General features: G+C 43.0%; 1 protein-coding gene across 1 annotated transcript; it reads right to left on the reverse strand.

The window, feature by feature from the left end:
- Positions 1 to 462: 462 nt before the first annotated feature.
- Positions 463 to 24,620, reverse strand: LOC111577856 (RNA-binding protein Musashi homolog 1). The gene is made up of 14 exons (XM_023284328.3): positions 24,443 to 24,620; positions 23,590 to 23,630; positions 22,870 to 22,951; positions 22,642 to 22,726; positions 14,593 to 14,634; positions 14,035 to 14,127; positions 8,683 to 8,731; positions 7,863 to 7,945; positions 7,633 to 7,750; positions 5,447 to 5,527; positions 4,813 to 4,869; positions 3,268 to 3,324; positions 2,905 to 3,059; positions 463 to 2,793 (listed from the first exon to the last, which is right to left on the reverse strand). The coding sequence occupies exons 1-14, from the start codon at positions 24,505 to 24,507 to the stop codon at positions 2,752 to 2,754; spliced, it is 1,050 nt and encodes a 349-aa protein (XP_023140096.1). The 5' UTR covers positions 24,508 to 24,620; the 3' UTR covers positions 463 to 2,751.
- Between the last annotated feature and the right edge of the window lie 804 nt (positions 24,621 to 25,424).

Here is a 25,424-nt window from a genome sequence, read left to right on the forward strand (position 1 = left end):
GCAGAGTCAGGAATTCTACTGCACCGTGCTTTTTTTTTTGTTTGTTTGTTTGTGTGGTTAAAATCTGGAATAGGTTGTAACAGTTGATACTATCAGGCCGCATATGTGAACATGTCCTCCATGCACAGTGAGTGTGTCTTGTCATTGAAGTGTTTCACTCCATAAACTTGGCACTTCAGTTTATTTTAAGTCGTTTTTCATGCAGCACTGCAGCCTGGGGGAGCACAGACACTCTGCACTGGAAATAATGGCCCTGCTCTGCGTGACCTTGCACTTTTGGTGTAAAAGTGACGTGTCACTTGTTCATATCTGCTCGAGGAGGGATGTCTTTTCTGACAATACCACTAGGAGTCACCAAAATCAGGACAGCTTGAGGTGATCTGGATGAACTCCTTGTGTGTAAGTTACATCTGAGACTGCATGAACATATGACATCAGTGGGAGTAAAATAAAACAATCACAAACGCTTTAGAATAATTTATTAGGATTTTCAAATTGAAATTGTCAGAAAAAAAAACAAGGAAAGCATTGCTGTAAAGCTTGGCGGGGGACAGCCCAAATCTTTAACTTTAACCGAGCTCACGTGGAGCTACAAGCTCCACTCGAAGCGTTGGCCCTTTTCTTTACATCAACACAACAAAATACATCATTAAAATCAATATACAAGGGGAACAAGATCTCAAAACAGAAAAATATAGATTCTTTTTTTTCTGAAAATAAGTCTTAATGCCGCAGAATTACCCACTTGTCGCCTGCCATTACCAATAATAGTACTATTTTCATTTGTAAGGTAAAAAATAACTTATTGCTTTATTGTAAGTTAAAAAGTTACAGTGTTGGTGTCCAGCAGTAGTTTTTTTTTTTTTTTTTTTTTATCGTGTCCCAGCCTGTCTGACAGAGGAACTACTGGCTGGATCAGGAAGTTTTCTGCTGTGCTGAACATCAAACAGGCTGCAGCAAGAAGGCTTGAACAAACAGGCTACTTGTTTTTGCAAATGTTGAATTTGTTCCAGCTTCTTGACTTTTCCTGCCAGCCAGTGTCGTCTTGTACTGAGGTCCTGTATCAGAGTCGACTGAGAGCGAGACCCTGTTCCATTTCTGGTTCCCTGCCCAAAACCCTGTCTGTTCACCACTACACGGAGCAGCAACTATATATAAACAATAATATGTTGGTTCCAGAGGAGCGCAAATTTATTAAAAACTAAATATGAAATGGGAGAGAGTCAGTGGAGAAGAGCAGATGAACCAAAGTGGAACAGGGCGACCTTTTTTTTTTTTTTTTTGTTCAGTACCAAAGAAAAAAAGGCAATCAAAATGCTCCTTCGATGCCAAAAGTAGTTCCATATTACACCTTGATGTATGCGCACAAACACTCACTCACACACACTCAGACACAATCACATGCACCTTCAATAGTGATAAAAGGACAGAACATGATCGTGAGTTTCTACAACTGCTTCTCTGAGAATGTCCTTCATTTGTTTTCACGGCGGAGAACACCGCATTAAAGAAACTTTTTTTTAAAAAGAAAACAATAAACAACAAAAAAAACATTAAGAAGTGAACTGCGCAAAAAATATATATAATATTTTCAAAAAAGAGGAAGTCAAGTCAAACCCCCCCAGATCCCATGAACCCCTGATTTCTCCTGTTTAAGGTTGTTATTCATCCGTAGTCTGTCATGTTTATCTGAAATTCATGAAGATGCAAAGGGACAAATTTGCTTTTTCAAGATGAAAAGCAAACAAGGGGATGACTTTGTAACAAAAACGGTTAATTAACTGAACAAATATACCAGACAAACTCCCGGAAGTTTATTTGTCAGCCGCTATCGTCGATGGCGCTGCGCTGAAGTGACGCTAGAGTGGACTGGCCCACAGTGTACACATATACCATATGCATACTGATAAAAGTAGTGAGATGAGCGCAGATAGTAGTAAATGACATCCAGTCAGCTGTTAACCCTTTTCCAAACCAACCAATGACATGCCAGCCGGTTCAGTAACCCATCCACCCCCCACCCCACCCCCACGTCTATGTACAATATCTTACAGGAAGACATAAAAACATTGCTTTAAAACCAATTACAGAATAAAATACCTTACAGATTATCATTATTATGTCAATATTAATAACAATATTACAAAGGTTTTGTTTTTAAAGACTACCAAAATATACATTTTAGTTTTTTTTTCCCCATGTTTCCGTGACACTTGAGTTAAAAAAGGACTTTGTTGGATTTGTTCTTCCTTTGTTAAAAATGGTTTTCAGACAAAGACCCATCTTGCACGGCTTTTTCTCTTTCTCTTCACATCGGTAACAGCGTTGAAGGATTTCATGATAAAATGACGTATCAGATTGAAATAAAATAATAATTAATAAAAAAAACTCAAAATAGTTCTCTGTGTCTTTGTCAAAGGTGACAAACGTTTCCTCAGAGATTTTTTTGCAGTTTTTCTTTTCTCAGCTTCAAAAGAAAAAACGGATAACTGAGGGGGGAATCTAGTTCTTACACTACATGAGGACAAAAGAGGAGAAACAGGGACGTTATGTTGAAGTGAGATTAGTACAGCAAAACAAGAGTTCTGGATTTAAAAAGATATTCAGTCGGTGGGTGAGCCACAGGGAGCCAGGAGAGCCTGGGAGAGCTTGTGGCCAGCCAATCAGATTGTGCCATCAATGGGCAGCCAGCATTGTGATTGGCTCATCAGCAGAGGAGAAACCCTCCCATCTTCTGTGACCTGAGTCTTCTCAGTGGTAGCCATTAGTGAACGCAGTAGCAATCAGAGGACCCTGAGGAGACATAAACAAGAATGAATACACTGTTCATTGGCTTTGTGAATGTGTGCGTTCGTGCATGTACTTAAGTGTGTGTGTGGGAGACGGAGGGGGTCTGTGACCTACCCCGAGACCGTGGCCGAACCCTGTGCTGGGGGCTGGGCTCGCGGCGCTGATGTAGCTGCTGACTCCTGAGTCCTGATTGGCTGCAGCATACAGGTCAGCCATTGGTCCAGGGCTGCTTGTGCCCAGGAAGCCAGCTGTGCGTGAAGGGGTGGAGCCTGAAAGGCAGGAGAGGACGAGTCAGGCTGCAACACCAGAGGGCTGCACACCACACACACATCTAAAAATATTCTTTTATTTGTCCAAGCAGGCCATTGTGCACACATTCAATCCGAGGCAGGCATACAAATATACAAAAATGCAGCCACCCTTTGTCTCACTATGCTTCACACACACACACACACACACACACACACACACACGTACCTCTAACTACTGCTGCTGCAGCTGCTGCCATTGGTCCATACGCAGTCAGGGGAATGGCTGTGGATTACACAACAAATCAAATTATTGCACAAACAAGTCATTGTGGCTCACTGTCATATCACATCACAAGTAATAATCTACAGCTCAGTGTGGTTGAATTGGCATCTGCTCACACATCTGTCACATCATTTAAATCCAACTGGCAGAGCGAGCAACACTGAAACAGCAACGGAACCGGTGATATAGCATCCAAAAGCATCTGGCTTCAGGTTCATAAATAAGAAAATAATGCTTGTAATAAGGACAAGAAGGACAACGTTTCCATTGTGAAGGTGTGAGAACAACTCAGAGCCACTAGATGTCAGTGTACAGACAGAGATGCTTGTAGATCACGGACTAGATGCACTAAATATCCAAAGGCTGAAGGTTTCTCCTAACTGGCTGAATCAGGATACACTTTGAAGAAACCTACAAGTTTTCAGTCTAAGTGTGATTCACAAAGCATTTCTGCACGAAAACAGGTCCTCTTAAGCCTAAGAGATGCTAGACTGAGTGGACTGAGGAGAGACAAAGATCAGCTCACAGGTAGCAACAGTCCACATCAGAATAATGTCATTTTAAATCACATTTTGATGGCAGGTGAGTTTCTGTAAGAAATATTCCTCAAACGAAAACGGCCGTTTGGATTCATGTTGGTTTGTTATTCAGTTTACCTTAAATAAACACCATATAAAATAATTAAATATAGAGATTTCCATTAAGTACTACATGTATCATTACCCCATTAAGTAATGAAGATTTGCTGTGACAAAAAAATGTAATCAATATTTTTAAAAATATTTTTTTTCACTTTTGAATTCAAATTCAATCATTGTTAATATGACTGAAGTTAACCTTGACCTCTACTGTTTTTGATTTTCAATTTATTTACCCCTTACTTTCTCTTGGCTTAGGTTTTCTCAGGATTATGAGTGGTTCTTCAGTGGAAAGTCATGCAGGAGGACTCCTAATGTAAAATTCCACATACCACCCCTGGATTCAAAGACAGAAATCTTATTTTGAAGATAAAAGTTCACTTGTAGAGACAGAGGATCTAACACTTTTCTAGAGATTTGTTTTCACAACGGCTGAAAAGAACATTTGACTGGAATGATTGCAGAAAGCTAGCATATTTTCACCTAAGTGAAATAGTTTATTAAACCACAAATGCTAATTGGTGAACACTGGAGCTACTTGTGGGTGGATTTTATCACCTTTGAGTAGAGTCAGGCTTGCTGTTTTCCCCTATTTTCAGTACTTATGTACTAAGCTAAGCTAACTGACTGAAATACAATTTCTTTAAACCTAAGCCTCATACAAAATGAAGTAAAACTGATCCTTGGACAGTGTAGCTGTTTCTCTACAGAACTAAAACGGTTCTGGGTGATGCAAGTTAACTGTATTCAGCAGCTTAGAAATCAAATACAGACTGTTTAATTTGGCTTTCTGCTGCTAAATAGCTTTGTTTTTCTCTCTGGGCCCTTGGAGGAATGAGGAGCCACTGACCTGTCAGCTCAGGGGGGTGGGATGATGTCAGGAGGGGGGTCCTCTCTAAATGGAATTCTAGAAACAGAGAAGGATGAGAGAGAGCGCTTTATAAATACAGTCACCATCCACCAGCCAGACTACAAAGCCATACGAACACACAGGCGGAGACAACGCCAACATGGGCGCACAAGCACAGAAAATTTTAAAAAACTACAGTGAGGACGAGGCAGGAAGGTGGGAGCAAAGGAAGAGGAGGGGCAAAACAGCCAAATGAATAGGGCTTACATAAGCAGATCAAATAAACAGAAGAACATCAAAAGAAAAATCACAAATCAAAGGTAGAACATCAGCCGTTTATATCTGAGACATAATCAGATCTTTCGGAAAAGAAAGAGGGTTTGAAAGAACAGACAGGAACAATTTAAATCACACTTGAATCCACAAGGAGCCACAAGTAACCATGAATGTTTGTGTGTCCATGAGGGTGAAACAGATCGGTCCACGTGGCTGCTGTTGTTCATACATGTTTCATGTCCTCTGCACCCACAGTTGAACCAGCTACATGCCACAGCCTGTGTCATTTAGCCTCTCTTCTGTCCCCGCCTGAAGACCTATAGTGGGTTAATTGTGTACTAGGTTTACACAGTCTTACCTGGGAACTGGTAAGTGTATCCGGGCGCAATGCCAGAGTAACTGCGGCTGGTGTAGGTAGTAGTTTGAAAACCTGGGTAGCCTGTTAGAAAGAGAGAAAATAATGAGTTTAGTTGACTTGGCTGAGTTTACGAAAAGCATGAAGACAAACTTATGAACTCAGAGGAGACTCATATAATAATAATAATAATAATAATAATAATAATAATAATAATAATAATAATAATAATAATAATAATAATAATAATAATAATAATGCAAATACATACAGACAGATCTAGACATGTGATCTATGCAGGTTTATTTTTGGAACTACTTCAAGTGTGCAGCCAAACATTTACCTGCTGCAAAGGTTAAACAGCCAGTCTGCTATCAGGTATTTCCTCTGTTCCAACACAGAAAGTATGACAAATATCCAAAGTATGTTTCACACTAATATCATTAAACTATGTGGATGTTATCAGTAAAAAAACAAAACAAAAAAAAAAACAATGACAACCATTGTTAAGTTTCAAATATTTCAGGTGATTTACTTGTTTTACTGCTCCGTTTCTCATCCTGGGTTCATTTTAACCAGCTGCTCAAAATTTTGAACTTCAAGTGAAGCTCCAGGTGACTGGGTTACTATTTTAACATAACATACAAGTTTCTGTCTGTATTTCTTTAACAATCAGAGGACTTGATCGTACAAGTGTTCGACTGTTTCTGCAGTCCTCTTACCTCCTGCAAATAATGCAACAAGTACATATAGTTGTAAGCAGTATGCACAAAACTGGGAGATTCTACTTTGTCATAATATTGCACCATAAGCTTGGAGTATCTGGGTTATATAACCACCACAGTCTGTGTGAAATGAATTGTCTGTCCACTGTCTGCATCTCAAGTTTGCTAATAGTCTTTCAAGACACTGTGACATGTGACGTATACTTTGCTGCATAAAGGATTCAGTATTGTGGGTCAGAATTGAAAGCATTTTGGTTTGTACACTGCAAAATCTGATTTAATGTGGTGGGGCGTCCTGCTGTGTTTGCTAAACTACATTTGAAATACTCTACTTTTATTTCTGGCATAAGGTATAATACCGTAAAATGTTCATTGACTTGCATTCTTGAGTGTGGCACAATCTCACATGGCCACTAGAGGGAGCCAAACAACCACCAAACATGTAGCCCTCAGTTGGTTTTCTCAATGAGAATCTTTTCAAACACTATTTCACTCCAGTATGTAGAGCCCTTCAGGCTGTGACCTCTAAATATTAGATACCTCACAGAGAATGATATCAGCTTAACAAGGGAGATACGTTTTATCCAAGTCACTAGTGCGTTTGTCACATTTTAACCCTGTGAATCTCGAGTAGTCTCTGGATATTTTCTGCTCTTGTCACTTTTTTGGGGCTCATTTTCACTGCAATATAAAGTTCTGTACCCTTATGGACAAAGCACATCCATGCTAAAAATAGCAGTTGATTTTTTTTTTTTTTTTTTTTTTTTTTTTTTTTTTTTTTTTTTTTAAATATTTCACAACAACTGAAAAAAACTCGAATGGACATAAACATCGTAAGTCCCCACAGGTGTTGTTACTAATACATTAAAATGTTGGCTCTGCATATACATATTAACTATCTGCATTTTGAATTGGTTTCTATACTTGTCTCCTATCTGTTCTGTATAAGCACAGCCTCTAGTTCAAAGTAGTTCCATCAAAAAGTCTTTAACTTTTGGTCACATGACTGTTGGTTGGCGTTTCACAGTTTCATGACAAGCACAGATTTTTTTTCTTTTTACAGTATCTGGTTAGCACAAGTGATTTATTTATGACAAAGTTTTGAAAGAAAATTAGAGCAAAGTGATTTTGCTTATTTTGATTGAAGCTTAGATATGGTCAGTTTTCCACATGGAATGACACTTCACGGATAAGTAACTGAAAAATGCCTTTCAAGCCGAATGAAAGGTTCACTATTATGTCATTTATAGTGTTTTTCCCCACAAGTTCAATAACTAAAAATACTCTTATTTAAATGTGGGTTTCAGGGTACAACTACTACTATCTCCAAATCAAGTTATGGCAGGTAAGTTGCAAGTTATGTCCACATAAAGAAAAATGGTGGCTAACATTTTCGTAACACCTGAATGTCAACATACAGCTACTTTATATGTATTTTTTTCTGTATTTAAATTCGTATCTTACCTAACATGCCGATGCCCAGCATGAAGGCGTCCATCCCATAAGGCATCACTCTGGAGCGGCCTCTGGCTGAGCCGGTCGGCGTCATCACCTCCTTGGGTTGAGCTTTCTTACACTCAACCTACAGCAAAGCAAACCAGTGTTCAGCAAAAATGTGCTTCATAAACTCACAACGCATAGTGGCAGTCAAACAAATCCTCATATCACTGAGTAAATAATGCTCACATCCGTACCATTTTATTGTTGATCTCATGGAAGTGGATCTCACACACTTTCTCCACCACATCTTCATTCTCAAAGGTAACAAATCCAAAACCTGGAAGAGACCATAACAAACTCTTAAAGTAATGCTTCAGCGGCTGATTCATCTGTTGTGTCTAGTATCGACTCTGCATACATAGATTTCAACAGTTGACCATGTGGAGTATCTCACATACTGTTAAAGGCTCCGTATCGACTCTGGATTTCATACAGTAAGACAATCACACAATCATATCTTGCAGGGAAGGACAAGAATGTCGGGGCTGATTACATGACAGAAGACAAGTGGTGGCTTCAGCCTCATCCTCTGCCTCTGCCTCTGCCTCCATCATCATCACAGAGAGCCGAGAGATGAAGCCTCGCATGACTTGCTTGTCAATCAGCTGTGAACATGGTGGAGGAAAGAGAACGGGGCGTGGTCCACCAAAACCTGAGCCCACTTTATCGTGACCAATTTCTCAAACACCCCCACATTCTTCTCCCCCGCTCTTCCCTCGTCTTGTGAAGTTAGATCCTCTCCTTTAACCATCCTGACTCTGAATCACGACCCCTCAGCGGGCGCTGCCCTCCCAACCCACACAGAGGACAGAGATAAATGAAACAGGGGAAGCAAGCAGAGGAAAGACAAAAGAATGTGATTGGAGAAAAATTCAGCCTCCTTCATGGAGGTTCACCTAATGACTCTATCACGCTGTTTCTCCTCTCATTTACGAGGACGCGTTTCGAGATGTCCCACTTAGTATGTCAACACATATTAACATAATGTGTGTGTGTGAACATGAGTGTTCGTACCTCTGTGTCTGTTGGTTGTTTTGTCAAACATAAGCATGGCATCATCGACCTGTGAGAACAAAGCAAAGAATAGATGAGCTTCGACATATTAACGCACGCACACACACACACACACACACACACACACACCATTACACAGCATGGGGTGCCATTGTCCCTCTTTAGCATTGGAGTAAGAGGGGAAAACAGATGGAGAGGGTGGAGGGGAGAGAGGGAGGGCTGACAGGTGACAAAGGAGAAAAGAAAAAGAAAGAATGAAAGGGTGAGAAAGGAAGAGAGCAATGGGGAAATCAGCGGAAAAGAGGGAGGTAAAGAGGGAGGGAGGGAGGGAGGGAGGGAGGGAGGGAGGGGGCCGTATAAAAATAAAATGACATACAATCTATCAATGTGAGAAAAGAAGTGAATGTTCTCCGTTCATGAGGTGCTGGAAGAAATTCTTTCAAATTCTGCGCTCTGTCTTGCCTGAGTTCTCACAAACTCTGTCCTGCTCTCGCTCTTTCTCTCCCACTCTCTTTTTTCTTTTCATTCGTTCACCCTCACCCTCTTTCTTTCCCTCTCTGCAAAGTTTACTATTCCCATGGAGACCCTGTAAAGAATTTCAATTAGAAGAACTTGCCCCCCTCCTCAACTCATTTCAATGAATAGGATGGAGAGAAAAGGGAGAAAAAGAGAGGGAGAGAAAGCATGTGAGAGAAAAAGGAGAAAAGGGGGGAAACGGAGGACAGATCATGGAACGATAAAAAAATCAATGTGGGTAAAGTTTTGATGAAGGACAGAAAATGTGTTGGTGAACATTCTTGGATTATAGAGCAGAGAACAACGTGAGCTGGGGTCTTTGTCAACACGCTCTCCTTTTATTCTCCTTCTCCCTCCACTTTCCTTTTTGCACTCACTCCACTGCCCTATTCATATTCCACCTCCTCCTCCCTCACTTGTCCTTCACTGGCAGGAAAGTTAGCAGCTTCTGCTGGAGCTCTGACGGCATGAGGGGAAGCCAAGGCCTGGGATCAGTGTGGAAATCAAACTTTTCTGTCTTTAAACAAAAAGCGATTCCCCAAAAATCTTCACATCATTGCTCTCCTACATAACACGAGGACGAATGGGGAGTATGACTACATGGCTATTTTCATTAGGCAGTACGCACTGAAACTCAAACCAGTGTAACATGAGTGTCAGAGGCCTCTGGATGGTCAGGCCATCTGATTTCTAACACTTATCGCAGATGAAAAGCCCACATGCTTCGTATTGTAGTCTGAGATTAAGTCTGTGCGAGTGTTTGTACCACGAAAAATGGCAAGTATAGGGAGGATCAAGGCTGCCTGTACAAGATTCCTGTCTCCCGTAACCCTCACCCAGCATATAGCATTGACACACAATCAGACCCCCCCCTCTTCTGTCCTTCATTCAGTTTTTATTCCCTCCCTCCCCTCCTCTCCTCTCCCCCTCACATCTTCCACCCTTCCGGTCGTCCAAACTCAATGACACAGCAGAGAGCCAGGGAACAGGACAGTAAGTAGACAGCTGCAAGCCAACATGTTATCATAAGAGTAGAGTTACACGCACAGCTAGCCCTCCTGTTAGCATTAGCAGCATCTATTCTGGAAGAGATGACCGACGGTTAACACTGCAGGAGATTTTGGAGCTGCTCTGCTGCTCTCATGGCAAATTTCCGAAGCAAAGGGGGACGGGGGGGGAGATCATACGGTGTACAGTCGTGCTAATAGTGTTTAATCAATTGTCTACCATGAGAATACATTGATGTGCAAACAGTTCTGTCACACGTGTGGGCTTATGCCGTGGTCGCACACCAGCCCCTTGCCCTTGCCAAAACCAATAAGGAGACGATCTCACGATGTCCACTGCCCAGGGTGCTGTAAGACAATCTGATTGGATAGCTGTGGGGGTCTGAGATTGGCTTAGCAGTGTCTCAGTCGCTAACTACTCCACATGCAAGCAGAGAGTAAAGAAAAGTTAAGGTCATATTCCCCAGTTCTGACATTCTCAGATGTACCGAAGCAAGGGTCAACTGAGATCCAGCCTTCGGAGCGCAGCATTAAAAATATCCAGTTCTTAGTGAAGCGTACAGCTATTGTCTGAAGAACAAGTGTTTGCTGACAAGTCCATTACACTTTTTTTGCGAGATTATGAAAGGTGGCATTCACATTTTTTCCCTGCTGTCTCCTCACATCTCCCTCTTTCATTCTGGCTCCCTCTCTCTCCGACCATCTCTCTCTAAACAGGCCAGCAGACAAAGTGTTCAGTCAAGCCTTCTAATCGCCAGCTCACATGGGTGAGTGGAGTCCCAACTTTTCCCGTCTGCCCTGTCCATGCTGCATTTTTCATCTTATCCACTCCTTCGTTTGCTTACAGCTCTAAAAAAAAAAAAAGAAAGACCTAAAAAGGGAGACTATAAATCCTAGTTTTTCATGTAAGGTACTTTAAGGAACGCAGTACAGGGAGGCAGGATAAACAGGCATGAAACCAGGGATTTCCTCCGGACTAAACATAATTTACTGTAAGGCTGAAATGCCTGAAATGCTAATTATCAAATTATCTACCTCCATGCCCAATTTACAGTTTAAAACACATTTCTGTGATGCACACAGGTTCTATAGTCAGCCTTGGCCTAAATGAAGGGGAGTGTTGTCCACTCCACCAGGCTGAAGGGGATTAGGAGACCTTCACCTCAGGATTCAGACTTATTTCATACAAACATGGCTACTGCAGCCTTATTGGCCTGGGGACATTTAGCAACAGGAGCTCAGATTTGTTCAGTTAGGAAACCACACATAAACACATGCCTCTGACTCCTCGGTTTGGTCCTAACACCTGACGTGTCAACCAGCAGCCATTCCAGTCCAGTTTAATGAAGTTTGCGTAGGTGTGCTTTCAGAAGTGGACTCCAAAAAATAAACTTCAGCCCATATCAAAGAGTTGCATAAAATGCATAGTGCATTCTGTGTTTTCCTTGCAAGGCGGTGCCACAGTATGAAAATAAACAGGACACTGAGTCCTGCTCCATCCAAACCTGCACCTTGTAACCAGGCTCAGATAATAAACAAGAAATACCTCCCGCTCAGCAGGAATGCACTGTGGGATTGCCGCTATCCATGATACAGCTTTGGTCTCACGTGTCCAAACAGTCCAAATATTCCCTCATCCTGCGGAGGGAGTGTTGTCTTAGATATGAGTGTCTGTAATCACCAGGGAGAACTGATTCGGCACAGAGCTGCAAACAGCCATTTTGGAAAGCTCAGTCAGGAAACATGACACATGTCACAACATCCACCTGAATGAGTGTGATGGTCACACACGTAATTCCCGGCCTACCAGGATCCGCAACTCCGAATTAAGAGACGTTACCTAAATTTGAACCAGCACCTAAAATACAGTAATACCCTGAGCATGAGTCAGAGGCCAACTGAGAGAAAATACAGCCAGACACGAGGCAGAAGGAGCTTCGTGCTGTTAATTTCTTCCAAGCCATTAGGCCTAAATCCTGAAGCAATGCTCATTTACTGACCGTCCTGCTCACCAAACGGCAGCAGAACCGCACACTTAATGTTTGCGACAACTGGATCGCTGGCTGTGAGTCTTGCTATCTGTCTGTCTGTCGGGATGTGGACAAATGTATGCAGGCTCGCCTCCCTCTGCAGCCGCCACGGTGCCACTGTCACACTTTCATGCACACACACACACACACACACACACACACACACACACACACACACACACACATACACACACACACACACACACACACACACACACACACACACACACACACACACACACACACACACACACACACACACACACACACACGTCTTTCCATTCATGCAAATGCACACTTCTCACATTTTTTTTAAAGGAAACAAAAAAACAACAACACTGGATTATACTGGGACAATGGGCGAAGGCAGGTCACCACGGCAACAAGCAGAGAGGGACTGGAGCAGGGTGTGTGCATGAGATGGGAGGGCGTCTGAAGTACTGATTTTGGGTGAGGTGGGGGGCTATTACAGGAGCAGCTGTTGCATTTGATTAGTTAATACTGAAGAGCCTGAACTCGACTCAAACACTCACCGAAAACCCCCAAAGTGTAGTTAGGTAAAAAGTAACCCCACATGTCCTGCATTACTTTTATACATTTAGCGCTCCTTCCATTTTTCTCTCCATGAAACGGTCACATTTGCTGCTCACCATCTCAACATTCCTCCTTTTCTCTGCCCTTCAACCTTTTCTGAGTTCCCCCTCCTCTCTCTCTATGGGGGGTCGCTTCTTCCCTTTCAGTCCCCTGCCATCTCCCTCTCCTCTTCCCCTCCTGCTTTTTTTTTTCTTCCTCCCTCTCCCCCGGCCACTCATCTGTCTCCACAGCATGTGTTTGCCTTTCACCAAATTTCATTCAAAGGGAGCTGAGAAGGACCAAATGCAGGAGCCGAAAACACTAAAATGTGATCAGAAAAGAGCAAAATAGCAAACAAAGGGGGAAAACTAACAAACTAAGTAAGAGTGTAGCCGACAGAGCAGAACCGGATTTTTCTTTCTTTTTTCAGTTAGCTCTCTCTCTCTTTCACTTTCAGTGTTCTCTGAAATTACGTCTTGACTCATAAGGGGAAAGGTGTAAAACCAAAAGGCGAAAAGCAAACAACATGTTTTAAAGAGAAGCTGAAAGGTGTCATAAGGACCAACTGATGAAAAATAATCTATCAAAAGGTATACAGTTCATTAGAGCAGTTATTTCCTACCAGAGGTACTTGGACCCCAGGGTGCACTTCACAAGGTACACGGAAAGACTGCAGGCTCTACTTGAGCTAGTAATTTTAATTACTTGGGCTGGTCCACATATTGAGTCAGCTTTAACACCTGAACACTACAAGTTGCCGCTGAGAGTCTGAAAACTAGTTAGTGAGTGGACAGAGGAGCCAAGAGTTAATGTGGTGTAAACAGCTAAAGTGGAAATGTTGAAGAATTTTGCTTAAAGTAATTGGCAGAAGTAAACACTTGAAGCAGCTTCAAATGAAATTATAAAAAATCAAAACTGTTTAGATTGACATATCTAATGTATAAACAGCTGAAATTATCATTTAAACTTAAGGGAAGAGCAGTAAGCAACTAACTGTCAGTTCAATGTTGGGAAAAAAAAAACATTATCGCATCCATTTTTAATATCCAAGTTAAAATCAGTGCAAATGTCCACATGTGTAAGATGATGTGTGGTGTCTGTGCAGGGTACACTGGGCTCAGACAGGAAAAAGAAGTGCATTAGACAATCTGAAAGACAGCAGCTTTTCACTGCGGTGGCTCCAGTGCGATGGCTACAAGCAGATAGCAGGTTTGTGCACAGTTTACCTTTCCAAACTGGTCGAAGTATTGCTTCACATCTTCGATGGTGGTATTGACTGACAGTCCTCCGACAAAGATCTTCTTTGTTCTGGTCACCAGCTAGCAGCACAGCAAAAGAAGAAGAAAGAGGCATCGTTTATCACTAATAACATTAGGTAGGGGGGTAGATGCCTGTGATAAAGAGACTTTGTGCTGGTTGGTGTTTATCTAATCTCAAAGGTTTCTGAAAGCTCTTGTTGGCATTAAAGCTATTTCAGTTTAAGGCCTCTGAGTGTGTGATACGTTGTGTGTACAGGTTAGCAATATGTGTGTGGCGTCATTTATGTGTGAGTTGAATGAATGGATGTGTGTGTGTGTGTGCGTTTGTGTTTATGTGTAGGGGGCAGCTCAGGGGTCAGGAAAGAGGGAACAGGGTTACGGTGTCAGGCTAGACAAGTGGATTGCAGCTCCTATTCAGTCACGTGTCCAACTCTAATCCCAGCCAACCAGGGCCCGATGATTAGGGGTGACACATGACATCATCACTGCTCCTCCTTGCTGTTAACCCCTTCAGGGTGCACTCACCTTCGGCTGAGCCCGGCGGGGAAACGCCACCTTTGGGTCGATCTGTAGGGAAGAAAAGGGTTGGGATGAGTTTTAAAACATAGCAAATGCTCTGATGTGAATTTGATTAGATTTTTTTAAATCAATATTAAGAAAAGCATTTAAGTGATAACCCAGTTTACTTGATTGGCCATAAAGGCATTGTTTCTACCACAAATACATATATTTACAATGAATTATATGTTATATAGCTGGCTAAAGGTCATGCACAGACTGCATTGTGTCTACAAGTTATTTATGTTTAGAGACAATGCCACCCCATAGAGGTCAATCTGTGTTACAACTCCAATAACAGAATTCCAAATACTTAATTCGGTATATTGAGTACACAGATTTGTACATAAAGTGCTCTCAACATCACTCACAGACAAAGAACATATGAAATCCACTGGACTTAACTATGTTTTAAATTCAAGGTCTGTGACAACACAAACATGAGTAATCCAGACTCAAACATGTAATTTGCTCTAAGACTTTAGTTCTGAAGTTAAAAAGGGGTTAAACAGTAAACTAATATTTCTTGTGTCTCTTCTGGGAGGGAGCCTGTGAGGCAGCACCCACCATTAAAATGCATCCACCCAGCTTATGTTTCTTTGGGAAAAGACACCAAATCTCTACCTGCTCCGGATATGTTGTTCGGTAGCTGATCCCACGCTTGTGTAAAGTCAATATCCCTCTGGGTATCAATGAATTATCACACTGTTAACTAACCCGAATTAGTTACAACACAAAGCCTCTAAGTCTGAACCCATCTGAAGGACTACAAGTCCAGAAATAGAACGTATGCTAATCTGCGAATATGTATAGTAGACCCTTGTTTATGCAAGCCCCCAAAATCCAAACACACCAGCCAAACAAACAGGCATGAGGAACAAAATACACAGCCAGACATGAATACGTACTTTCTCTGAACTGTGTGCTGAGACACAACTAAATGCATCTTAGCCACAAACTAGACAGAGCAGGGCAGTCTGGAATTCAAAATGAGCATTTAATATTCTGAATACATTTCAGATGGATAGATTTTTTTTCTAAATCTCACAAATCCTGACAACCACCATTTTGGATTAGCTAGACTTGACTGTATCCATATTTCTCCCCACTGGAATGTCTCAGCAGTGGTCAAGGTTACAGATAAAATTAGAAGTAAATGAGCTTTGAATGAGCTGGCCTTTAATAATGCTAAATATGCAAAGCCTGGCCTGGCATTTTAAATTTGTGTGGAATCTCATGTTATTCTCACTCAAGCCAGCAAGAGAGATGATTTTAGGTCACAGGACCTTGTAGTGTATTATGGTCTTAGAGTTCCATCTTTGTTCTAATAATTGGATGTGTGAAGCAAAACCCCTTGTGCCTCACACCGCCGCTATCAGAGGTATTGAATTGATATTGGCAAATAAAAGAGCCTATCGAACAGGCAAAAAATAATTACTTATAATGTGAACAGTACACACGATACAAGGCAGGCTGTTCATTCGGTATTCTAACAATCCTTTCATCTCTTCCCTGTGATATAGCCTACGAGGACCTTCAAGTGCCTCAGATTTACCGGGGCTTCGAGAGCGCAACGCTGTGTAACTAAGATGCAGCTGCAGCGTCCTTGGAAGGGATTGCAGAAGGACTTTGCACCTTGAAGTGGGACGCAAAGATGAGAAGAGTCATGTCACCTCCAGCTGGTCTAAGCACAAAGACAAAGGTGACAAGGACACGCAAAGCCACCAGCGACCATCGGCAACAGCAGCGCAACAACAGAGCGCACTCACAAACAATGACAACACAGCGTTTCTTACAGGGTCTCTGCTTAGTGGACCAAATGTAACATTATCGATGTGTGATTACGGTGACTTTATCTAACAACTATACATACCGTATGATCCTTTGTCCTGCCCAGGATTTTAGAAGAACAGAAAATAATAGAGGCCACAAATACTGCAAATAACAAGTGCTGATGTAACCATTTTTCTCACTGTCTCTCTGTTTACTAAAACCAATACAGTACAAGTAAAAGTCCACTTGTGCTACTGAAAAATAATTTTATGGAAAAAATATGACAAGCAAACAATATCTATAACACGACACAATAAGAAAATCAAACAACTACAAGAGGCAGAACTGAACCTAGTCCTATTCAATGTAGTGTGGGGTTATATTTTCCTGTAAATATATACTTTTCTAATTACACATTAGGGGTTGACTAATGTGATTTTTAAAGGTTGATCCAAGGAGACTGATGACCAATATTTTGAACCGACATACATTTACAGAAAAAATGAAAATCTTGGTGCCAAGATTTAAAATGACAAACTTTCCCGAAAAAAATGTTTAAATGCTTGTTTTTTTATGTTTTGATTCATTTTAAAAGAAGCTCTCCCGATTTGTGCTTCAGTGTCGATTAGCTACTACTCGTGACTACACATAGAGAGAGGCGGCGCCATTATAGTCAAAGTCGTGCATTTTTGAAATAATTTATGGGGAATTTGTTGAAAAATAACACTACCCATAATAGGAAAAATGCTAGAAATTGTCTCAGATAATCAGTCAACCCGTACTATACACAGTAATCCTGGTGTAAACTGGTTGTGAAATGTAGGCAGCGTGTCCATGTGCTTCTTCTGACCTCACGGTGCTGAGAGGTAACAGCCTCTCCTGTTCTGGTCGGCCCACCTGCCTTAAACTGTTTTAACACAAACTAGAGGACAGGAGCTGCCTCGAGGCCATTATGTGGCAGCGACACAGACCACGAGCTGACAATGACAGCAGTCAGAAACCACCTCATATCTGACAGAACACCGCAGTCACATAACGAGTACCACAGTAAAAAGAAAGAAAGAAAAAAAAAGCTACACGCAAATGTCGAATAGCCTTTTCATTAAATTAGGAGCATGAGGAGATTTTGAAAATAAATTTCCTGTCAATATATCTTTGTAAGATCAGTTTCTTCCTCTGGAGCTGCTTGGAAACACTGTCGTTTTCGTGTGAGCAGATCGTTACGTGTCTTTTCTCTCTTTTTTTGACTTTATCCAGTTAATTAAATCCCTGGCAAATCAAGATATGGCATTCCATTGATGCAGCAACCTTGTTAATACAACACAATGCAACCAGAGACATGAAAAACACACACCATGATATAAAGGTTGACAAATGTAACACGTGTTGTGGCATTTTGTCACATTGCCCACCCATACTTCACATTTTGACAAAGTACCAATGTTTCATAGCTTTCAAATCATCATGAGCTCTTGTAAAACAGCCTAATAATACTGAAGGTTACCAGCTAGACTAGGTTAGGCCTAATGCAAAATCTGTAGTAGTGCTACTACGGCTACAGTCATGCCATGCTGTTAAAAAATCATTCCACTCCAGTGAAATAACAGAATGTAGCTAACATGTAACTTCTACATCCGACTGTACTCGGAAGGAGGCAATAATAAATGAAAAATAAAGCATCTATCAGACTGGCAGATTAGCCTCAAGGAAGACAGATAGGCCACAAAGCAAAAAGTAAAATGACTTAGCCAGGTCACAGTTTGCAACACTCAGAAATAGCTCTTCAGAGGCTTGACATTTGAGAAGAGGCTCGGCCATGTAACAGGCCCAATCAGACCGGTGTGAAAATGCAACCGCTCATGAAAAATGTCAAAAAACCTTTCTAGGAAGAGGAAAAAAAAGTTGCTCTCCGCTGACTGCCAGTGAAGAGTTATAACTGAGTGTTTGTGAAATGGTCTGACTAACATCCTGCTTCATGACATCCAACCTCCGCTTCCATCTAAGCAGCATAGTGACAGCAGAGCCGACAATATGATTTTAGTGGTTTAGCTTTTAAGACTACGCTAATCTACGACTAAATAGTCACCTCACATGGCGCAGCGCATCCACCATTGTTACAAACTGGAAAACAAAAAAAAAATTAGGAAAATAAATAAATAAGAATGTCAAATCAATAGATGGATAGATAGGTAGGTAGATGGAGAGCAGAAATGGGAGAGAGAAGAGGTGAAAGAGAAAAAGCACAGGGAGAAAGAAAAGGCATTCATTTGGAAAACAGGCAGCTCATGAGAAAGTGGGCCTGTCCAGTGTAGCGGTGCAGTGGGGCCGTCCCAGCAGGCAGCCCCTCTGATTTCATTAATTAACAGGACAAAGACTACAAAACAGATGGGCCTGTAGAGGAACTGGGGCTCCTGTGCTACCCCCACAGGCACACATAACATATATACACACTCACAAGCACCCACATAATGTAGCACACATGTAACGCCGACACAAGTGACATATATATGCAATTAAAAGAAACACAGACGTCCACTCTTCCATATATAAATATTAACGCTCCTCTTCATATGTAGACACATTCAGGCTCTGACACACTGGCCAACCTGCCAAGACATTCTTGCAGCGAAATGGCAAACGCCCACACTGTTAAAAAGACGCCACAGGCAACCCCATTATGGTGGTATAATCAATATAAGCTAAACAAAAAGCCATAAACACAAGAGGAGACAAAAGGAGTTGGCATGTCAATACATGCACACACACATAGAGAGACACAGTGAGAGACTTAGTTTGGGCTCAGGCCAGCAGGGTCAATCTGCACAGCTCAACAATGGCACAGTAATTAGTTAACGAAGCTCACTAATGAGGACCTCCAACCCAACCCCATCTCTAACCCTCCACGAGCGCCCGACCAGAGGAGGTGGGGGTGATGGGGGTGGGGTTGTGCACATGTAGCATGAGCGAGAGCGTCCACCTCCAGAGCAGGTCCGAGCTTTATCCTCGGATCTGAAGCCACGCATGGACCTCGGAAGCCCAATCCAGTTTGTTTCCTTCAATCCGATTAGCTGCTTTTCAGATCCATACTAATTACAGCACAGGAGCCGGGCCTCCCTCTCTTTCCCTCTCTCCCATTCTCCACCTTCTCCACCCCCCCCCACCAGTTTTGTCCACGTCAGCATTAACAGCTAATCTTCCAGTCAGGAGCGAGGAGCCACTGCTAGCATCTAAACTCTCCAGGAGCCAGGTGTCGGACTAGTAGCCACTGCAGACTGTGGTGCCAGTGATCCACAGAGGCTGCTGCTAACATATGCTAGAGCTGTTATATTAGCACCTTGCTGACGACTGCTACTGGACCTTCATTGACAGTTGTGCCAAAAGCAGCAATTACCACTTACTGTAACACACTTTGGAGAAGGGCAGTCTGGTTTACTCACTGTAACATGAAAGGAAAATATAGAATCATCTGTACCTTCCATATTTTCCTTTCTATGAAAAATTGGCTCCCTTTAGGTTGTTAGTTTCGTATTACACTTAGATTTCCAGAGGTTACTTTAGGACAGTAACCTTTAAAGAAATAACAATGCTTTATTAGCACACATTATTGATACATCATCATCGAATACATAATTCATAAGCACAGCCAACCTCACTATGAATATGGCCAAAGAAATAATAATAAAGCGCACAACAATCCATCACCACAAAATAATAACATCAAAATCTAAAATCACTCCGTGCTTAAGCCGAGGGAAGGCAGAAGCAGCCGTCTTTCAGAGAATATCTCGTCTCGTCTTTTCTTCTTCCCGTAACTGGTTCCAGTAAAGCATTTCTCCGAGAAAACAAATACCAGTTGTGCCCTTCTTCTCTGTCCAGAGAAATACAGCAGCACACCACTGCCCTGAGGCCATACTCTTCCCCGACAGGAAATCTAACCTCTAACCAAAACAACAACCTCAACAGACCTCGGTCTGAAAACAAAAGATAACCTCACTTTTGTTGTACTTAGATTTTCTAGCAACACAGGTACTAACGATTATAATGCTGAACTGATATTCGGATCTGAGACTTGTCTTCTCCAGGGGGCAGATAAAACAATGCCGGATGTAACAGGACTGTAAATGTTTAATACCACGTGTAACCAGTGCTATGGACCTTGCACCAGTTAATGTAGTTTACTTCTTACAAAGCTCCTGTTGCTCTGTTTCATGCTGCTCTGTGTCTTTTTCCTGCTAAATGGCTCGTCTTTTCTCACAAACCAAATGCAGAAATGTCAGAGCATCAAATATACTTCCTCGTTCCAGGGAAGAATATCTTTATCATGCTGATTAAACAATAATATGAGAGAGAGCCCCAGGTGTGATGCAGAAACATGGTCCATGGAAAATACAGATAAGAACAAATACAGAAAACTGATTGTATTTAGAAGTATTTATGAAAACAGTGGCTTTCTAGCTATACCACATTTATCCATTTTCCGTCAATAACAGCTTATATAGTATTTCAAGAATTAGGCCACAAGCAAGAAGCAACACTAAAGTTGTTACACTTTAGCCTTGGCGAATATGACATTTCCAAGCAGACAAATTTTTAAAAAGAAAAATCTGGGGTCTTATTTCCGAAACGGAACGACAAAATGGCAACCATACCCCCCATTTAAAATGCCTGGTTGGATAAATGGTACCATGGCGTGCTTAGCCCCGCAGACTGCTGCCACAACAACCAAAGCTGCATTTGAGTCATTAACATTATTATTGTTTAGCCTTATGCTGTATTTTGGTTTATAATAGGGCACCGCCTCAGCCCACCAGTGCCCTGCCAAGCTGAGCTTCCAAAAGTGTCCAAACCAGCGTTCACACACACACACACACACACACACACACACACACACACATATATATACACAGGGTCTGGCTCTTTTAGACTCCGGCTGTACCTAGTTTTAAGAGGTAATATGACTCACTGGGTAACACTTTGGAGTTGCTTAGAAGCTACTTCCAAGCTACCTGGAAAAAAAACTGACAGTAGCAAACACTCATTTTGGAATAAACCATGTTGGTTTCAAATATTTACAATAACTTCCTAATTGTATAATCACCACCTCCATATAATCTTGTGCACACGTAGAGCGTAAATGTCATGACCTGACATTATCTGTGTGTGTTTTTGTGTGTCAGAGCTCTGCTGCCCAGGCGAGCCCAGTGTCTTAAGGTAATGCAAAATAGCTGAGAAGTTGTTATGGAGACATAAATCCCATTGGGCTGTGCAGTTCCAGCACCGTCTCCTGAGGCTGGCGTCACCCCCGGCAACAGGCTTGCTCCAACAACTAACCAGCTCTACCTTTTCTCCACCCCTGGGCTTCTGCTGCCTGTCTGTGCCACCGATTTTTACTCTCAAATGATCCTACTGTGTGTGTGTGTGTGTGTGTGTGTGTGTGTGTGTGTGTGTGTGTGGTTTGGAAGGACCACAAGCTGATGAGGACACACCCAGTCACCCATTCCTGCAACCGATCTACATGACCATGACAGCAACATTCACACCTTCATAGATATTCAGATCCAAGTCAGCAGCTCTGAGTCTCACCAAACAAACCACCAAAAGGTTCACGCACGTTTTAACGTCACTGTAGAATCAACTACGCACAAACACGCAGCCTGGCTTCTGTGATTTGTCCTATTTACCCACATTTGAATGTTCATGTGTCAGTAGCGTAGGAGGGGAAATTACACAGAAGTCCTCAATCAGAGCAGCTTTTTAAACTCTACAGACCTCAAGAGTTTACAGTAACATTTCATTTCATCTCATCTTGACCTCACAGACTTCCCCCTGCATCAGTTTGGGATCCTCAATCTCTGAAAGCTGCCACTTACACAAAAAACTGGGTGCTGTTACTTCCTATGAGAAGAAGAAAAAAACTTCTCTCTGCTGTGCATAAAAAGCTGTGAGGGTTTTGCACAGGGGCTCCTACCCCATTCAGGTCCCCAGGTAACCATGGCAATGAAGACCAAGAAAGAACGCTTTCATGTTGGCGCCCTGAACCGGGATTTGGAGGGGGAAATGAGCAGAGAGGGGGAGGAGGAGGGGGCAGCTCCTAAACGCACTCCTCGACTTTACAAGCCATACGGTGGGAGGCAAAATGCACCGAAGGGGGAGTAAAAAAAAAAACAACATGCAACACAGAATCCGAATAGGAAAAGTTACCCAAATCCAGCTCTCCAAAAAAAAAAAACAAACACAACTCACCGTTTTGGAATCCAACTCGTGTCTGTTTTGCGCCAAAACCTTCTCCACGCCAGCTTGTTCCGCGTATGTTACAAAGCCGAACCCCCTGTAAAATGACGAGGGGAAAGGGCGAAAATATGACCAAAGAACATCAGAAATCGGAATGCAAACTCAAACTCGCTCATGGAGGAGCATGAGGTAGCTGCTATCCGGTGATAGGACGGCGGTGCGCACACGCCTCCTTCTTACCTCGACCGCTTGGTAACGGGATCCCGCATCACCATGCACTCCTTCACCTCGCCAAATTTACAGAAGTACTCCTTCAAGCCCTCTGAGGAGGTGAGAAGAGAGGGAGAAATGGGGTTAAATGGGTAGAGGGGTGATAGAGAGGTGTCCTACAGGCCCCGGTGAGGAGCTGAGGATGGCCGGAGAGAGACAATGGGGGCGGGTGGACCACGTTGTGTTTGTGTCCCTCCGGTCCTCCAGAGATTGTACTACGGCTGCCTATCTGGCCATTCAGCATAACAGCCCATTAGGCCCTGTGGAGCACAAACAAAGCTACACTTGGTGACGATGGCTGTTTTGACACAGCAGCAGCCGGATAATAACAAGAATAAAGTGTATCCACGCGTCTGTCTGCGCTCTTAAAATAAATGAATGGATCGAGCGCAGCGCAGCGCAACATTAAGGAAAACATCAACTTCTGCTGTAATCGATCACTTTTTTTTGCTACTATCTTCCTCGGTTATTAACAACGATGGGAAAAGAAAAAGGGGTTGCATGTGCACGATTTCCAGTGTTAATCTCCAAATCCTAAGAGCCTGATCCGTGAATGAATAGCAGGCTTTGATTTAAACACGCTTTTTGTGCTTAACTTCAGGTAACAACGAGGGGTTATTTATGAGGACACATGCATGCAGGGGAGTAAATGCATCCAGACTTATTAAAGTAGCGTGCGGGACAGCTCACCTTGTGTTGTCTGCCAACTCAGACCCCCGATGAACATTTTGCTGAATGAGAGAATGGAAGAAGAAGAAAAAAACAAAAACAAAAAAGTACGCGTCATTCAAGCACAACAAAAGGGCAAACATTCAGAGAGAGACAGAGAGAGAAGAGGAGGGAGATCTGGAGGATTTATGTTGCATTATGAGCATCAATAAAGTAAAAGAAGAAAAGCATCGGCCATGTTGCGAAGTCACCAATCGGGCCAGTCGGGCCGTTATAATCCCCTAGAGGAGGGAGGAAGAAGAGAAATAAAGGAGAGCATTTTCCAGATGATTGGGAGGAAAGAAGTTGCAATGTGGTGGCCCTTGTGGATGGGGAAAGAAATAAATAAATAGAAGCGAGAGATAAATAAACAAATAACAAGAAGAGGAGGTTGGTGGTGGTGGAGGGGGGGGGGAGGGGGGAGGTTGGTGGTGGAGATGAGGTGGTGGTGGTGAGGAGGGGGGAGGACAGGCGGAAAAAAAAGCAGCGGTGCGTCTGAGTCTCCTCCGCTGAGTGGATCCATCCCACACATACATACATACAGAGGCGCGCGCACACACACACACACACACACACACACACACACACACACACACACACACACACACACACACAGACAGAGACAGAGAGCACATTACGCACAACACACGGCAGCGTGCTCGTCTTTTGTCTCGGCGCGGCTCCGCTCCCGCACTGAACTCCAAACTAAAGTCCAAGGTGAACTCAAACCGGGCCGAGAGGCGACACGGAGGAGAGAGAGAGGAGAGAGGGAAAGGCAGAGAGAGACAGAGAGAGAGAAAGAGAGGAGAGAGCCGGGCCGGACCGAGGCTGTTACCAGGGGTCGTGGGGGGAGTTGTCCGTGCCGGAGGACAGGCTGCTCTGGCTCCCTTCCGTATCCATTCCGCTCTCCGCTCTGGTATATTCCCGCACTGTGAAGGCGAGGAGAGGCAGCGAGGCTCCACTGCTGCTGCTGCTGCTGCTGCTCCAGACTCAGGGGCGGGCAAGCACGATGGGAGGGAGGGAGGCGGGGTGAGGGAGGGTGAGGAAGAGGTGGTGGGGGGAGGCAGCAGAGGTGGGGGTGGGGTGGTTTATTAAAAAAAAAAAAAAAAAAAAAGAGGAGGGGTGAGCGAGGAAACAGACAAATGCTATATACGCGCAAAGAGAGAGAGAGAGAGAGAGAGAGACTCCGCCTCTTACCTCGTTTTTCCTGTTGCCTCCCCCAGCCTCGGACCTCCCTCCCTCCCTCCCTCCCCTCCTGCACATTGCCTGCCTTTATTCATGCTGCCACTGGCTCTCTCTCTCTCTCTCTCTCTCTCTCTCTCTCTTCCTCTCTGTAGTGTTTCCCCGCCGTTCTTGTCATTGGCTGATCACAACAGCATGGCCCATTAAAGCATATTGAAGGATATGGAGGTCCACAGTAGCCACACTCTGTTTAGCTTCAACCACAACAACAGGAGAGCATGTTTCCAAAAAAAAGAGGGGGGGAAACTAGAAGACATGCAGGATAAAAATCCATCACACATGCACAAGTTTTGGAATTATTTTCCCAGAGCTTGCCCCCTCGTTGGTAGTCCTTCCACTTGAAATGTATGAGCCGGTTTTGGGCCAGAGGACGACATGATGGAAAACGATGTCATCCTGTAGTGCCATGTTCGGCCTCAGGTGAAATGAGGCATCTGTAGCCAGAATCCCAACTCTGTGTGAGGCAGCTAGCTGGCTGGCTGTGAAGTCACTCTCGTGTTTTCAGATTGCACATCAGTGAAATTCTGTTTTCTGCCTGTGTTATTGTGTTATTTGATCTCTCAGTGATGTGAGTC

The sequence above is a fragment of the Amphiprion ocellaris genome, chromosome 5, assembly GCF_022539595.1.
Source record: "Amphiprion ocellaris isolate individual 3 ecotype Okinawa chromosome 5, ASM2253959v1, whole genome shotgun sequence".
Taxonomy (NCBI): Eukaryota; Metazoa; Chordata; class Actinopteri; family Pomacentridae; genus Amphiprion; species Amphiprion ocellaris.